This window comes from Acinonyx jubatus, chromosome C1 (genome assembly GCF_027475565.1).
Source record: "Acinonyx jubatus isolate Ajub_Pintada_27869175 chromosome C1, VMU_Ajub_asm_v1.0, whole genome shotgun sequence".
Taxonomy (NCBI): domain Eukaryota; kingdom Metazoa; phylum Chordata; class Mammalia; order Carnivora; family Felidae; genus Acinonyx; species Acinonyx jubatus.
The window spans coordinates 81913826-81932971 of record NC_069381.1 but is presented as its reverse complement, the minus strand read 5'-3'; the positions used below and the strand labels follow the sequence as shown (position 1 = coordinate 81932971).

At 34.4% G+C, this 19146-nt stretch overlaps 1 protein-coding gene across 2 annotated transcripts in view; it reads left to right on the top strand.

Moving 5' to 3' along the window:
* The window catches only part of DPYD (dihydropyrimidine dehydrogenase), an 854343-nt gene that overhangs the window by 260323 nt on the left and 574874 nt on the right, over positions 1-19146 (top strand). For both annotated transcript variants that reach the window (XM_027058524.2, XM_027058523.2), the window contains 2 exons: positions 5623-5819; positions 14329-14410. In XM_027058524.2, coding sequence (XP_026914325.2) covers positions 5623-5819; positions 14329-14410 — 279 coding nt within the window. The remainder of the gene's footprint in view (positions 1-5622; positions 5820-14328; positions 14411-19146) is intronic.

The following is a 19146-nucleotide window of genomic DNA, read 5'->3' as shown; positions in this document are numbered from 1 at the left end:
GGGAATTCTTCCGTTTGGTCATTTTGGATAGTCCCTGGAGTGGTGAGGACCTGCAGGGCACTTCCCCTGTGCTGTGGTGTATAACTGGAGTTGGTGGGCAGGGCCGCAGTCCGACCTGATGTCTGCCCCCAGCCCACAGCTGGGGCCACAGTCAGACTGGTGTGTGCCTTCTCTTCCCCTCTCCTAGGGGCGGGATTCACTGTGGGGTGGCGTGGCCCGTCTGGGCTACTTGCACACTGCCAGGCTTGTGGTGCTGGGTATCTGGCGTATTAGCTGGGGTGGGTAGGCAAGGTGCACGGGGGCAGGAGGGGCAGGCTTAGTTCGCTGCTCCTTAGGTGATCCACTTCAGGAGGGGCCCTGTGGCAGCGGGAGGGAGTCAGATCCGCTGCCGGAGGTTTGGCTCCACAGAAGCACAGAGTTGGGTGTTTGCGCGGAGCGAGCAAGTTCCCTGGCAGGAACTGGTTCCCTTTGGGATTTTGGTTGGGGGATGGGCGAGGGAGATGGCGCTGGCGAGCGCCTTTGTTCCCCGCCAAGCTGAGCTCTGTCCTCCGGGGGCTCAGCAACTCTCCCTCCCTTTGTCCTCCAGCCTTCCCGCTTTCCGAGAAGAGCTGTTAACTTATGACCTCCCAGACGCTAAGTCACACTTACTGTTGGAACACACTCCGTCCAGCCCCTCTGCTTTTGCCAGCCAGACTCGGGGGCTCTGCTTGGCCGGCAGGCTGCCCCTCCACCCCGGCTCCCTCCCGCCAGTCCATGGAGCGCGTACAGCCTCGCTGCCCTTCCTGCCCTCTTCTGTGGGCCTCTGGTCTGCACTTGGCTCTGGAGACTCCATTCTGCTAATCCTCTGGCGGTTTTCTGGGTTAGTTAGGCAGGTGTAGGTGGAATCTAAGTGATCAACAGGACGCGCGGTGAGCCCAGCATCCTCCTACGCCGCCATCTTCCGGGCAAAGTCCTAGCCAATTTTTAAAAACATTCTGTCACAATCAGGCTACTTCATGGAAGTATATTGTGTACATATGAAACTATTCATTTTGTGTATTTTAGTTGAAAAGAAGTTGGACACCACCATTTTAGAAATGTAGAGGTCCACTTATTCCTTCCAGTCTTGAGGAAGTTGAAAAGTGTAGCTGATATATCTCAAAGTTTGGGCATGATGCTGATGCAATCATGTCAGAAGTTAAAAAAAACAAAACATGAACCATCACATATTTCCTGAGTACAATAATGTGCTTAAGCCAGATTGGACCAGAACTTAAGAGGGTGATTAAATTTTCAGGAATTTCATGAGCTGGTTGTTAAATACAACCATTATGAAAAATTAAGTTTTATAACCGTATAATCATATAAATCATGTCAAAAACAAATGTAACAAATACTAAAAACTCCTTGAATCATAATTTTTTAGTTCATTTTTATCTTAATGATGCTCTTGAGATTATTTCTCTTACACTGTATGTTGTAAATTCAAGTTTCTACAATGATGAAAATGTTGTTTAATACATTAGCCAACTAGCCACATGTATTTATTGAACACTTGAAATATGGCTACTGTTACTGAGGAACTAAATTCTAAATTTTATTTAATTATGATGAATTTAATATAAATTTGAATAGTCACTTGTGGCTACTGGCTACCATATTGGACAGTTCTATCTCACAAAGTTTGAACACTAGGTGAATTAGGAAATAACGTTTGCTAAGTGGCCAGGCACTTTTCTAAAGTGCTTTACATGAAATAACTCACTTAATCCTCATAGTAGCCCTCCAAGATAGATATTACTAACCTCACTTTACATTTTGAGGAGACAGGCATAAGTATGTTAAGTGATTTGTTCAATACCATACTCCATGAGAATGATGGAAATCAAGACTCAACCCCAGGCAGTCTAATTTTAAGGTCAGACCTCTTAAAACATACTACTATTATTTGTGATAAAATTCACAAAATTTCATTCAAATATCCACTTCAATAGAAAACTATCAAGTTTTCAATACAACCTGCTACGAAACCAAGGGAGAAAATCAGTGCAATAAACAATTATAATAAAAAAAAGCAGGAAAAAGAATAATATTAATTCATAAATTAGTGTATTGAGCAAGGTAGGATATTGAGTATGTATTAACTAGTTCATGAGCTGCAGAGCCTGGGGTGCCTAGTTCAGAGGCTAATGATTCGCATTCTTGTACATGTCTTTGGTGTTCTATGTATTGAGGAATATGATTGCTTTCATTTCTTCAAACCCCCTAAGAGCTTCCAACTCTTTGTTGGGTACTGGCACAGTTTCAATAGATACATTTATTTGGTTTAAACACTTAAAGGTTAATTGAAAAATGATTAAAATGTCCTTAGGTGAAATTTGATATGTATTGTATATTATTGGATAATTACTACTTTATTTGCATATCATTGGGTAAAACTTGTGTTGCATATATTCAGTGTCTCAAAACTAAACTATCTCTTGCTTCTGGGTGAGACAAGAAAGACATTTCAAAAATTCTATTCTGTTTATCACAGCCGAACTTCAAATTATAAACTTTTTGGCCTAGGTAATCACATTAGACTATATTCTGTTTAAGATATCAGCAATAAATGATTCTTTTAAAAAAAAATCATGTTTTCTGCTTCTAAACTTTGTTAGCATGCAATGTTAGCTTATAAATGCTAGTAAATTTTGTTATTTTTAAAAGTTTTTTATTTGAATTTCAGTTATTTAACATACACGTTCTGAAGTTGTTATCAGGTACCTATGGATTTAGTATTGAAAACTCTGGCTGGCCGATTGACTTTTTATTATTATTTAACTTTAGTAATGCATTTTGCCTTAAAGTCTAATATGTCAGATAATGATATACCTATACCAGCTTTCTTTTGGTTAGTGTTTGCATAGAATAACTTTTTTCATCTTCTATACCTTTTTGTGTCTTTGTGCTTATGATGTATATCTATATCTATATCTATATCTATATCTATATCTATATACATATAATATAACCTTAATATTTTAATTATAATTTTGACCCATTTACATTTAATGTAATTATTCATATGTATGTATTTATATTCACTTTCTTACTACTTGTTTTCTGCTTTCTCCTCTCCCACTCTGCCCTTCTATTACATGAATTTTCTCTCATTTATTTCTTTTGTATTAATAACATATTTTTAAAATTCTACTTTCCCCTCAACAATTTAGCTATTAGTAATAGTATTCTTTTAGTAGTTACTATAGTTGTACAATATGCATCCTTAATCAATTGCAGCCTAATAAATGTTGATATTTTTACTACTTCCTACACACTAGTGTACTTTCATTCAATCTCTCATACTTTCATCATGTATTTCAGTTTTCAATTATCATAAACCCCATGTGACTTTATTACTTTAAACAGTCAATGTCATTTACATTTACCCACATATTTATAATTTTCAGTGCCCTTTATGCCTTCCTGAATTTCAGAGTTTCCATCTGTGATATGCTTTCTTTCTGAAGAACTTCATCTAATATTCTTCAGCAAATCTTTTATTGTTGCCAATAAATATTCCCTGCAAGTTTCTTTATGTTACTTTCACATTTGAAGGATATTTTCCTTCTGAATAGAATTCCTGGTAGAAGATATTTTCTTTCACTGTTCAAAAAATACCGTTTTATTGTCTTCTGACTTCCATCAATTCTTTTGAGAGAAAAACTTTCAGCCCTTTTTGTTGCTTGTTGACAGTACGGTGTCTTTGTTTTTTTGTTGCTTTCAATGCTTTGTTTTTCTCACCTTGGTCCACAGCAATTTTACTGTGACCTGCATGAGTTTCCTTATTTCTACCTTTTTAAAGGTTTTAGAACTTATTGCTTTCACGTCTTTCATTATTTTGGGGAAGTTCTTGGTCTATTTCTCTTGAAATGTTACTACTGTCTCATTTTCTGTTCTCTCCCAATTATGTGTATGTCCTCTGATCCCAATTATGTGTATATTAGCTCTGTATATGTTGTCCTTTTTCTTTCATGTTTGGTTTTTGTTGTTGTTATAGTTTTCCTTCTGTATTTTCCTTCCTATTTTTCCATGCTTTGGTGTAGATAGTTATTACAGTCCCATCTTTAGTCCTCTTGCCCTTTTTGCTCACCTGTTCAATCTGCTGTCAAATACATGTGTTTAGTTTGTTTTGTTTTTTTAATGTTCACTTTTTTTCTTCTCATATTTCTTTGTTTTTTTAACTCCAGTTTCCTGGTAAAGTTCACATTCTTATTATGTATTTTTTAACATATTAATTCTGGTTATTCTAAAATCTGTGATAACTACACTTACCTGGATTTTATATGCATCTCTAATTTCTTATTTCTAGGCAGTTTTTAGTTATTAGTTGTTGACAAGCCTAGCCTGTTTTTACCAAAACGAGGTAGTGTGTATGAAAATTTGTAAATGCTGTGATTGACTTATTACCCTCCACAGAAGGTCTATCCTATCATTTAGTGAACAAATACAGTGAGGACTAATCACCCTCATTCACAAGAGCTGAGTTGATTCAGGCTGCTTGTCTATGTCTGGTTTGTGCCACTTGTAGAGAAGAGCTCTCCAAGAATTCTGACTGTTTACTAGGGATCTTCCTTCTTTAGCTGCTACTACACTCATTTTTATTTCCTCTCAGCCATCAGAGTATAGAAAGTTCCCCTCTTCTTTGCAGAGATGTTCTGTGTAGATTCTTAGCCTTTTATCCTGTGCAGTTTAAGAAGCTTATTTTTCTTCACTTTCTTCTGCTTCTGGTTTCTGGCCTCTTACATTCCCCAAACCCTGTATCTCTCTAGTCCTAGGATATTCCCACAGTCTCTCTTGCTGTCTTTTCTGAGCTGTGGTCCTCTCCTAGATTCAGAGCTCTCCTCTTTCTGCTATGAGGTGGTTTTATCCCCAGGGTAAAAGTAACCCTGAACTGTCATCTCACTTCTCTTCTTCTCTAATTTCTCTTGAGATCCTGACTGACCCCTCTCGTCTGGTTAGCTTCAGGTAGCTCTCTAATGCTTTCAAAATATTTTAAAAAGTTATCCTTCAGAGGCTAATCTATTATAATCAGAAGCAGGCATCAGCAAATTATTTACTGAATGTTTTCTATGTGCCAGATTAGTACTAACTGCTGGTAGTACAATGGTAACATGTTTTTAAAAATACCTAAAACATACAACATGTAACATTCCATTTAACATAGTAAGTTATATGTGTGTGTGTTTATAAAGGATATGGTCTCTAACTCAAGGAACAAAAATGTTCTACTGACTAACATGGAAACATGACACATAAATAGATACATTTGTAAGGAATTATGTTAGAGGCATGCAACATATACTATAGGACTTCAGAGGAGGAGCACTTAACTTGGCCTAGAAGTGGGTGTAAAGAAAGTGAGCCAAAATGCTTCCTATAGGATGTGTGACCAGGAACGGAATTCCAAAGATTGAGAAAGAGTCAAGCATAGGATGTCATCTACTTGACCCAATACAACTTCTAATGATACTGTATTAATACTGAAAATATACTTCCTGTTTTTATTTAAAACACTAGTGCGTTTGAAACATTAAAGCATATTTGAAGTTGTAAAAGTTAGTTTATAATTTTTAACCATGGCATTTGATTTCTCCATAGGTTTTCAAAACAATGAATATCACACAAATTCGAGATCCTTCTCTGCCTCCCCCCGAAAAAATGCCTGAAGCCTATTCTGCAAAAATTGCTCTTTTTGGTGCTGGGCCTGCAAGTATAAGTTGTGCTTCCTTTTTGGCTCGATTAGGCTACTCTGACATCACTATCTTTGAAAAACAAGAATATGTTGGTGGTTTAAGGTAATGCCTACATTTTTTTCATGTTTAAAGTATTAAAAATGATGAGGTAAAAATTATGAATATTGTTGATTCATAATCATATAGGAACTTCAGGCTCACAGATGGTATTTTAAATGTTCTTTTTCCAAATGCTCGATTTTGATTTCATTATTCACTTTAGTTGGCTTTAAGCAGTATTTATTTAAAAATTTCTCTGTCTAGTTTCTGTGAATTTACGATAAATCTCAGCAAAATATTTTATGGATAGAAGAAGCTGTCATATGAAAATGTATTTCATCCCTGTAAATCTGTCCTTTAATGGAGATATGTCTGAAAATTATAGAAATTAAAGATGGGAAAAACATTGGTCTGTAGAATACCTGGATAATTCATTTTGTTGTATACGTAGTCATGTTTGCCTGCTCACATATTTTTAATTTGAAATCTCTTTAGATTTGCATTTGATTAAAATCATGTCAGAGTCTACTAAAATTGTTCCATTTTAATGTACGCATATGCAGTTTTATTTCATAAATACCTTACTAATATTTAATATTAATCAGCATCGTGATTATAAATCAGGACTCACAGCCTTTTATTCCCATGAAGATTCATTCATTGAAATGGGGAAATATTTACTTTGTATCAATGACTTTCAGATATTCAAAGCACACTTAGAAATTAGGCGGAGAAGTTTGCTTCATTTAAAGTAGATAGAACTCTATAGTGGACATACATTACATTTGTGATTAGAATGAAATAAAATTTATTATAAGTAGGAAATGCAAATTACTCAAAACATTTGATATAAAAATGAGAAAGAATTTGGATGGAAAGTTAATATTACTCAATTTGTTATTTTTCATAAATGTGTCATCTTGCATTAGAAAGTAATGACATAAAATACTGTCATTTGGCATATCTGTTGTTGTATTAACATTTAAATTTAATAGCTACTTAATAGCTACTTTTAAAGTAAATTTATCATATTTAATAATCACAGAATACATTTAATCAAATTATGACTAAAATTTGTGCTTATGTTTTTTTATATTTTATGACACCTATAAATATGTCAATAATTGTAAAATTTCATATTGGTCAAATGACTATGTGAACCCAAAATAAGCTTGCATTAATATAAAACTATTTGACTGAATCATCAAGCCAAGGTATCATATAATAGGAAAACCTATTAAAGAGGATATGAAGCATAAACTGAAGAAAAAAATAACCTGATTGTCAAGAAATAATTATTTTTTCTGTATTGATGTTTCACCACTATGAGTTTTAAGGGATTACACATAGTTTGTAAAGTTTTTATTTACTCCTGGAATGTAAAATACCTAATATATTATTTTGCTGGAATGATTTAGACTATCTTTTTAATGGTGTTTTACCGCAGCTTTATTAATTAGGAAAAACATAATCTATTAGCAACATATGTATAAGCATTGTACATTTTTTTCAATTATACACATCAATGAATATGTGAGCTAATTTAAAAAATATGAACTTAATTGTTGTATACCCTAATAGGCTAGGAAAAATCTTTTTGCCCCTTAATTGCATTTCACATGGAACAGGCCTGGTTTGTGAATTATTCTGTGTCGGCAATTTTGGCATATTATTATGGTAGCTAGCATCTCCATCTCTTTGCAACTCAAATGCAGAGTAGGAATTTCTGAATCATATAAACTAACACTAAACTTGTGCTTTTACATATTTGCTGAACATTTTCTAATGGGACAGATTCTTCTGGATTAATGATCTTTGGTTTTTTTTAATTCTTTTTTGATTTATTTTCTTTCCTTTGCCTTTGAATGTTCCCAGTATCTAGGGACAATATAAAATGTTTAATCAGTCTTATTTGGACCATCCCATGGAAGAGGCATTATGTGCCACTGTTACAGGATTATAAAAACTGACATTGGAATTTAGCCGGCATTACAACCACAACCCTTTCCTGTTAATTTATTTTTTCACTTACAGATGCCTCTCATTCTCTTATACCTTCAAAGTGGCTAAAAAGATTAAATTAGCTTTGTATTTGAAATCAATTGCTTAAAGAGATGGTGTCAAGTTTTATCTTTCCTTCTCCTTTGCATCCAAACAGATTCTTTTATCCCTGGTGAATTAGTATCACAACCACTTTTAAAAAAATCACTAGAGTTGGTGAAAGATAGCAAGGACTTAATCCCTATTCCATTGAACACAATTGATTGATTTTTTTTTTTTTTTGATGTGGCAACAATATTAAAATAATCAGTAGTTTTGCTTTCCTCTCCTTGTGGTTTCTTTTTTCAGGACTTGAGTTTAAAAAGGTTAAAGGGCTTCATATTATGGTAACAAAGATAAATAAAGATGGTAATAACAGACTGTAAGTGTGCATGCATGTGTATCCTTTTGATTTTGTCTTTTCCCTTTAAAAATTAGTACACATGAATTCTAACATTTTTGCTAGGTGTAGTATAGCCAGAGCAATGGTTTATTTTAGTTATTTCACACATTTTCACCACGTTTATTGTATTTCATATTGATTGACAATAAAGAAAAATGGGGTTTAGGTGAAATGGTTATAGCAATAGGAATTATTTTGAGTACAAGTGTGATGTAACACAAATTTACAGTGTGGTACCTTTATCATAATAAATAGTATTATGAAAAGAGTGGGAGTTGTTATAGGTAAATTCCATTTACTTGAAAGCAGCATGAACATAGAAGAACGATTTTGTTTCTTTCTTTGTTTGTTTAGGTTTCTGATACTCCACTGATGGTACTAAAGAATTTATTAAAAAAATTTTTTTAATGTTTATTTATTTTTGAGAGAGAGATAGAATGCGAGTGGATTAGGGACAGAGAGAGAGGGAGACACAGAATCTGAAGCAGGCTCCAGGTTCCGAGCTGTCAGCACCAGAGCCCGATGCGGGGCTTGAACTCACGAGCTGTAAGATCATGACCTGAGCCGATGTTGGACACAACCGGCTGAGCCACCCAGGCTCCCCAAGAATTTATGGTTCCCATAAGGAAAATTTCTGTCAACACTTTAGATGGTTAAAAGAGTACAAGTGGAGGAATAAAAGTTTGTTTTCTTAAGCACAACAAACTTAGGAAATAATCCTTCCAATCAAATTCTGTCTTCCTTTCTTTTATCCCCTGTCTTACCATGTGGTCTTGCCAGTGATCTCATTTACTCTCATGGTCAGTTACCACTTACAGGAAAATTATTTTAAAATCTGTACTTGTCCTAACCTCTCTCTCTGTCCTGGTCATACATTCAAACCCTGGACATCTCTTATAAATTTCACCAGACCAATCAATATTACACCTCTTCCTGAGTTTGGTCCCTCAGTGGAGGGCATCACCAAAACAAATGGGAATTATCTGCACTACTCTTCAGTGTCCTGGCAATTTGTATTTTGTGAATACTTTTAAAATATCCTCTCACCTCTCCACCTCTATGCCCCTAACATCTCACTTGCTGTACCTGTATAGCCTCCAAATGGATCTCTTTGCTTCCTGATTTGTCTTTTTCAAATTCATTTTTCTAACAGTTTCCAAAACTGGTTATGTCACCCTTCTACTTGTAATCTCTCAGTAGCTCCCCATAATCTGAGACATGATTCTGGCTTGGTATTAAAAGCCATGATGTGATGTTACCTTTCCTCCCTCTCTCACTCCCTCCCTCTCTCCTTTCCTTCCTCTCTTCCTTCCTCCCTTCAATATCTATTGATCTCCTATGCGCTGGTCATAATCTCAGGCACTAGAGCTCAGAAGTGGACAGAACAAAGTACCTCTTCTCATGGGGATTATTACACTCTAGTAATGGGAAGGCAGACAGTAAACAAACAATAAACCAAATATAGAATATGTCAGGTGATGATAAATGCATTAAGGTTTGTTTGTTTCTTAACTGGCAGTTTAGTGGTATGGTAGCATATTTAATGCCTGGAGTAGATTTTTTTTTAATATACTTATTCTCTAATCTATGCAATAAAGTAATTTTCAATAAAAATCATAATAATCAGTAATAAAAACTATTTTGTTTCATTCCTATAAAAAACATTAACAATTGAAGTAATTTCAATATTAAAGATATAGCTCACACTGCTTCACTATTTTTTTAATTAAAAAATTTTATTTCCAATGTTTATTTATTTTTGAGAGAGAGCGTGAGCGGAGAAGGAGCAGAGAGAGAGGGAGAACACAGAATCTGAAGCAGGCTCCAGGCTCTGAGCTGTCAGCACAGAGTCCAACACAGGGCTGGAACACACAAACCATAAGATCATGACGTGAGCTGAAGTCGGTCACTTAACTGACTGAACCACCCAGGCGCCCCTCACTATTTTAATTTGAAGCACAAAAGCCTCATAGTTGCCCAAAATTAGAGTTGATGTAAATCATATTGCTTCATGTGCTATCATTTTATCAGTTCCAAACCGACTGTTTAAACATTAGCGTATGTCCAGCATGTGGAGACACATGCTGCCTGTGGTAGTTGGAACAAGGAATGCTTTCAGCTAAATCAGTATGTGCCAGTGGCCACTGTTTAACTGGGATTTCTCACATTAACTTCCTTATAGAACTCAATGTTTACTAAGAATGGGTAATAAAAATGGGGCAATTTAAAGCTTATTCACATATTACTAGAACTCTACAGCAACCATAGCAATTATTTAGAATTTAGATCTACCAGAGATTTTGGGGGGGTAGGGACAGGGAGACTGTGTTTAGGATATCAATGACACTGTTGAAAGCAGCTCAAGGTGAAAATACAAAGCAGGTTTATTTTGGGGTGCCTGGGTGGCTCAGTCGGTTAAGCGTCCGACTTTGGCTCAGGTCATGATCTCACATTCTGTGAGTTCGAGCCCCGCGTCGGGCTCTGTGCTGACAGCTCAGAGCCTGGAGCCTGCTTCGGATTCTGTGTCTCCCTCTCTCTCTGCCCCTCCCCTGCTCATGCTCTGTCTCTCTCTGTCAAAAATAAATGAACATTAAAAAAAAAATTAAAAAAAAATACAAAGCAGGTTTATTTTAATCAGTATTGTAACTGTTTAGTCTAAATCATTACACCCCCTTATGGCCTGCACCTGGGCTAGGGAATAGAGATGATGGAATTTGGGGCTTGAGCAACTCATAAAATGGAGTTGTCTGAGATCCAGTGTTGGGGTGGAAGAACCAAAGTTTAATTTGGGTCCTGATGAACCTGAGATACCTGTTAGACATTCAAGTGAACATAAAAGGCTGGAATTATGGTCTGAGGATAAGAATATGAGATTCATTACATGTAGATGACATTTAAAGCTCCGAAACAAGGAGGAATTCATCTAATACTCAAAATACCTGACTACAGGGCTGTGGTGTTTCTGCTAAAGCCTCCTGAAACCCCTCTGCTCCATTGTCATTCCCTGATCACAGCATGTGTACTTTTTTCCTCCTCCCCTTTCTGTTCCTCCTCCTTGCCATTTTCTTTGTCCTCTGATGCCTTCCCTCTTCTTCACTTAACTGAAAGCTGATCATTTGTCACATTTCATCTACCTGATTATCTCATCCCACAATAAGCCTCCCCTCTTTTGAAACACTCTTGTTCACAGTGATATTTTACATTTGTCACATTGTACTGTGTATGTGTATATATCTCCCATCTGTCTGCTGATCTCATCCATTGGTGTATATAAATATGTCACATTTATAACTATCCATAATCACCTCCCTATCCCCTGTCTACTCGTTAATAACCAAATCTAACCAACTTTTTTTGAGTATCTCACCTTCCACTTACTTCCTGTAGGATATCCTTGGAGATATCCTACACAGTTATTTGCTTAATGCTTTTGCTAAGCACTGTGGTAAATATTGGCTACAATGCTTTCAGGGCAGTATGAGGATCTAACCAAAGTTGCTGAAGCCACAGCATCCTGGCATTCCATTTACTCCAATGCCTACTTCAGCTTTCAAAGTTATATTTCTTTTTTGCTTGTGTTTCCTCCTGCTGGGTTGGGTAATGTCATCCTTTCTTTCTTTGTGATCAACAGAAAAGTTGTAGCCTTTCTTTCAGAGCTATTTCTTAAATAACAACCATTTGCCTTCACTAGCATAAGTTTTTCTTCTTTTGTACCATAAACTTACTGAAATACCATAAAAATTTTAGGTTAGGGCTTAGTCAAGGGAAGGTACTATGCCTCACAATGTATCTGGATGTTGCCTTGCTATGGTTGGTTTATTTGGCTGGAGTTCGTTATTCACAGCTCATTGTTTTGTTCTCTTGTCCAGCCTTTTGAGAAACTTCATCAGACCCAACTTTAGTCCATTTCCAGTTTCTCTCACACAGAGCCCCATGCCTATCAAGGCTAGGTGTCTGTGTCCACATACAATTCTTAATATTTAAGAATCTTTCTGTGTAGCCTTTCAGGCCATAGAGTAGGAAAAAATATACCCAACCCTTTTGGGTTCTTTGGCGGGGCCTGTGAAATAAGCAGACAAAAGACAGATTAATAAGAAAAACAGTTCACTAATACATGTATCATTCATACAAATAGAAGAACATAGTGGTGATAGAACTTGAGGTTCTATCAAAAAGATAGAACCTGAGGTTTATATAGCTTCTTAATGAAGAACAATAAATTTGCGAGATGGCAAGACAAAGGAAAAGGCTTTAGGCTTTTAGAGGCAACAAACTTTCTAGGGGTGGGAAGGTAGATATATGAGGAAAATTCATGGAATATAAGGGTTATTTAGTAAGGTTTGTAATGTAGATTCTTTTTAGTCTTATTAGCCTGTTTTGGGGCTAAAAAGGGTCTAGAATTATCTCCTGGTGATTAAAAGTTCTGCCCTTACTGGTAGGGAAATAGAGATACACCTTTGTAAATTTATGTCCTGCTTTTAGGCAGATATTAGGGGGGCAGAGAGCTTTTCTCATATCTCCTTCTTCTCAGTTGCCTTCTGCTCAAAGTAATCCTTATACCAAAGTGACATTTTTTTGGGGGGTGGAATATTCTAATACCCTCCAAGGGCCCTCCGTGGTGCAGAGTATTATCATGACTTCCCAGGTAGTATGGCTAGAGTCCACAAGTCAGCTTAAGTGATTTTTATCTCTGACTTAGGCCCAAATTTACTCTCACGTATAATCTTATGTCCTAACTAGATGGACAGCCCCTGTATATAGGGCATTAATTGTATACTAATACTTTGCATTTTCTATAGCACTGAGCATATCTTGCTAATTGTTTTATGTATGGAAATTAATTGAATAGTTATGTTCTTAAGTCTCCAAAGAATGAAAAATCTGTGTGTGCACTTTGAAAGACTTAGTATTGAATGATCCAGTAGGCTCATCTTCAACTATTATTTATTTATTTTGTAAATATATTGCTATAATGCCTGGATATACCTCATTCATTGCATGTACTACATTCTATTGTAATTATCTGTGTATGTAACCTTCCCCACCAGAATGAGAATATACTGAAAATGGGAATTTGGTAAAATTCACCATCAAATCACTGCAGCTAATGCTGTGTCTGGTACTTTGTAAATGCTTATTGAATAAATAGATAACTGAATAAATGAATTAGTATATATTCATGAATGTTTATAGCCTTTTTATTGCTATAAAACATTGAAGACTTATTTGTCCTTACCTTTGATACTCCATAAACTATTATACTATTTAAATTATTATATTTTAGTGCTCATTTTTGTTTTTTAAGTGCAAATAGTGAGCACTTATATTAAATAGGATTACTTTTTAATGACTCTATCCTTTTGGGATACTTACTGCTTTCATAGAAGATTGGTTTACTATAAAAAAATATTCTATAGATCATCTGGAACCAACCCAATAATATTCTAAACAGCATAGTAATTCAAAGTTACAGATTTGAATTTGAACAAGCTAGTGGTATATTTGTGGAATATATATGTATATATATATTAAATACTAAAAATAGTTTTATTTTTCGTGTTTTTAAGACTTTTTTCTTTTTTAAAAAATACTCTCTTAATGTTTATTTATTTTTGAGAGAGAGACACAGAACACGAACACAGGAAGGGTAGAGAGAGAGGGAGACACAGACTCTGAAGCAGGCTCCAGGCTCTGAACTCTCAGCACAGAGCCCAACACAGGGCTCAAACTAATAGCAAGATCATGACCTGAGCTGAAGTCGGAAGCTTAACTGACTGAACCACCCAGGTTCCCCTTAAGATTTTTTTTTTCCTTAGGAATTCATTGGATTGTTAGATAATTCAGCTAAGTACTCTAACAAACTTAAAAGTGTTGGAATTGCTTTTAACCAATTATCTATTTGTTTTCCAATGTGTATATTTATTTTCACACCACTTGCAACTATTTCTACTGCTATCCATTTAATATTGTATCATACATGTAAAAGTTGGATGTTCTCACACCCATATAATATGAAAATACTCTTAGAAAAGGTACTTATTCCTTTAATACTGATCAATATAGACATGTTGCATTTTTTAAAGATTAATAATTTTTCCACAAATGCTGCTGCTTCTTTTTTTTTTCCAGTACTTCTGAAATCCCTCAGTTCCGGCTACCATATGATGCAGTGCATTTTGAGATTGAGCTTATGAAGGACCTTGGTGTAAAGGTAAATGAAAAACATAACACATGTGTATTGCTCAAAGAGTAAGGAGTAAGCTCTACACTAAAGATTAACAGCAAAATGTCACACATTTTAGGAAAGAACAATTAAAAGCTACACCAGGCAGAAGCAGAAAGATGCTTCTCCTTGCTTAGGGCATTTGTCTGTCTACTGTCTGAATGCCACTAGCCTGGAAAAGGGCAATCAATAGTTCTCATCTGGCACGCCTGCATGTGATTAATTGTCTGTAAGAAACAAATTCCTAAATTGCTTTAGGGGTTCACTGCAGCTAATAGAAGGATTTGGTTTCTTTAATCACATTTTTTTCATGCAAGTTGTGTGCACTCTGAAACATTTGTATTTCACAGTTTGGAACATAATCTTGCAGAGGTTTATTTTATTTATTATATGCATCGTGTCAGTAGTGTTAATGTGATAATCCTCTCTTATCATAAGCAGCAAATCAGCGGTGTAGAAAGCAACAGCTTTGTATTTTTCGTTGTTTTGTGAGATAAACCTTGTTCTTTTAAAGATGGTCAAAAGTTAACATATTTGTACTTTCAGAATTTGGCTTTAGATATTCCTATTCTTTTCTATTAATTAGGAGTATTATACTCTGGCTCTTCACTGGAACATATTGCTATTTTTTGTTTCAAACTATTAATTTTACATAATAGATGTACACAATATATTAATAAAGTATTGAGATTTACGTAAAACATTCTGTAAGTGCATGCAAAAGATATTTTGAAAAATGATTAAGAAACTATTTGTAGCTCTTGCATTTAGAAATAAAAATTAAAGTAATCAAAAGGGGGAATACTCAAAACAATATTTTGTGCTTTTACACTTTATTTGGCAGAAAGCATTTATACATAATCACTGAACAAGAAATCTTATAGCAAGTACACATAACAGATGTGCACAACTTTATGAAAGCTCAGCGTTCAAAACTAGTGTTGTTCAAAATAGATCATTTAAAGATGATTATTTGTTTTTTAAAAATGTATTCTGAATAGTTCTTTAAATGTCTTTCATTCTGAATACAGACTCTTAGCTAAATCTCATTAAATAAGGAAAATATTATTTATTGGGACTTCAAACTAATGTATCAGGGGTAAACTAATATATTAGGTGTTAGTAGCAATTGAAGATGAATCAGAAATTAATTTAAAGCACTTCTAAATTTATCTTATAAGTAATTGCAAAATTCCATTCAGTGTTTGCAGTACCAGATATATTGCATAAATTAGAGCATACCCATTACTCTCATTAGGAAACTCATCAAGGACATAGTAGCAGTGAATGTACTGAGTGCCAGAAAAATATATATTTTAGCAATAGTCCTGCAACTTTCTACTTTTATAGTCAGATAACTTTGACAAAGTCAATTAACATCCCTAGATTTGGTCAATATCTGTTGAAAGGTAAAAGTGTGTACTACCATTTGTGTAAGATACAAACTTATCAGGCCATCTATACAGAGGATATCTCTGGAAAAATAGAAGATTCTGATAGCGTAAGGTTGCTTTGGAAAGGTATGGGAAGTATTTTTTACCATTTTGTGGGTTCGAATTTTAAACTCTGTGACTTTATTATAATAATCAATAAAAAATTAAAGCCTAAATGAAACAAGAAGTTAATACTGTCTTGCCCACCTCTCAGGTTGTTTTAAAATGAGACATTTCAAATATTCAAACTTTCTTTGTAAACAGTAAATTGTATGTATAATTCTGAGGAGACACAGCAAGGAGATTCTTTTTCAGCTTTCAGGACTTATATCCACTGATAGGATGCTTGCAACTTTTCTAGCTTATCAACTTTAGCCATAAGAGAATACATTTTTTAAAAAGTGCTCTACACTTGTTACCTCTTTTTTCTCCTCGCCAGATTCTTATTAACCTGCCTTCTGTTTGTACTTCTCAACTAACGTTTTATATTTTAAAGTCAACAATTTCCTGTCAATGAAATGAAGTTTGCTCTAAGTTCATACTGTTTGAACTCCTATGCAGCACTCATGTACGTGTGTGTGTCTGTGTGTATGATGTGTATGTATGTATGTATTTTTAGCTTTCATGATCTAGCATTATCTTGGTTATTATTCAGTTTTTCTTTTTTTTTTCTTTCTAATAGATTTGTTTCATTTATTCAACAAATAATTATTGAGAATTTACTTTTGCCAAGTAGTATGATAAATACTAGTCTAGAACCATCCTTTCAAACTCCACACCTATATTCTTAGTAGTTTAATGAATACATCTATCATCCAAATAGCATACTCATCATACCCAAAACTAAGTTTAATTCATCTTTACTCCCAACTACATTCTTAGTTCAATTTCCTGTTGAATAATTTTAATTTGTTTTATATCTAATAGCTTGATAGATTGGTTCTTCTTAATTTTAAATTGAAAAAATTTCAATTTAAAAAATTTTGCAGCCAGACATTGTCACAAGAAAATAAAGAGACTTTTTGTCTGCTCTCTATTTATACAATATATATTTTTCTTCCACTATTTCATTGGCTGGAATCTCTAGTATGTTATAAAAGAGTGATAATACATGGCATTGTTTTTTATCTTTGATATAACATTTTTAATCATATTGAGCACATTTTTCTAGATTTAGAATATTAAAATGTTATTTTTTTATTTTAATGGGGAGGGTGTGTTAAATTTTCAAAATGCCCCTTTAAAAAACTTATGCTCAGTTAACATATTGAATTATATAAACCTTTATAAATCTGGATGATATGCAGTTTTGCATTGTTTTATTATATGTGTACGTCTACATTTGCTCTGTTAGTCTTTTTCCTTTTTCCTGCATTTATTTATGTAATCAACACTAAAACTGGAAATAGAGCAGGGAATAGTCAAATACCGTTGCTGTCCTTGCAGAGTTTCAAATCTACTGAAAGCCTGTTTATGTTTTGCTTTACTTATTTGTGTTTGTTATCTTTGTGAGTTTTTGGTAATAGAGTTATGTTAGGCTTATAAAAATAAATTTCCTAGGGGCACCTGGGTGGCGCAGTCGGTTAAGCGTCCAACTTCAGCCAGGTCACGATCTCGCGGTCCTTGAGTTCGAGCCCCGTGTCAGGCTCTGGGCTGATGGCTCAGAGCCTGGAGCCTGTTTCCGATTCTGTGTCTCCCTCTCTCCCTGCCCCTCCCCTGTTCATGCTCTGTCTCTCTCTGTCCCAAAATAAATAAAAAACGTTGGAAAAAAAAATTAAAAAAAAAAAAATAAATTTCCTAGCATTTCATTATTTTCTGAGAGTATTGTCTTGAGACAAGTATTTTACTGAATTTGAAAATTTTACCATTCTGACCTCAAGCCTTTTTATGAGAGATAGAACTTTGGCTTTTTTTTTTTTAATAGTTATCAGTCTTTTCACCTATTTCATTCTCTGTCAATTTGACCAATATATATTTTCCTAGAAAAATTTATTTCATTGAGACTTTTGAATTAATTACCATACATTTAAACATGTTATCCCCTATACAATAAAAAATATCTCATCTGTACCTGGGATTATACATTGTATTTTCTTAACTTTTTTATTGATAAAAGTGGGTAGTGGTTTTCCAGTTAATGTATTCTTTACAGGAACCAGCTCTTAGTTTTATATTTTCTTATTATCTAATTGCTGACTTTATTCTTTCCTCATGCTATTCTTATACTTATTATTCTTTTTTAATGTCTTGAGTTGTATACTTTTCTTTTTTATAGGATTAATACTGAAACCATTTTAAATTATTAATTTCTCTTTGAATAAACTCTTGTCAGAATATGTACGTTTATATTAGTATTATTAGTGTTACTTTTCTTCAGTAGTTATAGTTTTGATTGTTTTTTCCTTTTCATAGAATTGTTTAGGATAATATTTTTATTTGCTCATGTATTCTTGTGATAGAATTCAAGGTTTTGTTTTTCACTTTACTTATCAGCAGAATATACAGTTTTTAATTTCTTAAATATATTCAGTTGATTTCACATCAAAGGATCCTTCTATTATAATAAAATTATTCATTCCTTAGAAGAAGTAGCCTTTTAGGGGTGCCCAGGTGGGTCAGTTGGTTAAGTGTCCAACTTCGGCTCAGGTCATGATCTCACAGTTCATGAGTTCGAGCCCTGCATCAGGCTTTATGCTAACAGCTCAGAGCTTGGAGCTTGCTTTGGATTTTGTGTCTCCTTCACTCTGCCCCTCCGCTGCTGCTGCTTGTGTCTCTCTCTCCCTGTCTCAAAAGTAAATACACATTTAAAAAAATTTTTTTAAAAGAAGAAGTAGCCTTTTAGCTGTTATATTTTTATAAAATCTCTTTATTTTATTTCCCTTCCCTGTTTGTCTGTTTTTAGTTGTGGGGGTGGGGATGGGCTAAATGGGTAAGGGGCACTAAGGAATCTACTCCTGAAATCATTGTTGCACCATATGCTAACTAATTTGGATGTAAATTTAAAAAAATAACTAAAACAAGTTAACAAAAAAATCTCTTCATTTTATAATAAGAAATTTACTTAGACCACAGCAAATTATTTTTAACCTTTGGGAGACTTTAACAAAGTCTCATGATATTTGTGTCAATGTCACTAACTTTTTAAATACTCTTTGTTTTGCCATTGAGATTAGGTGGATATAAATATTTTTGTTTCAGTCTTCATAATATTTCTAATGACTTCATTTTTAAAAGCAAAAATGTAAATCTGCATGAAATCTTATATTTTTCTAAATATCTTTATATGCTGTT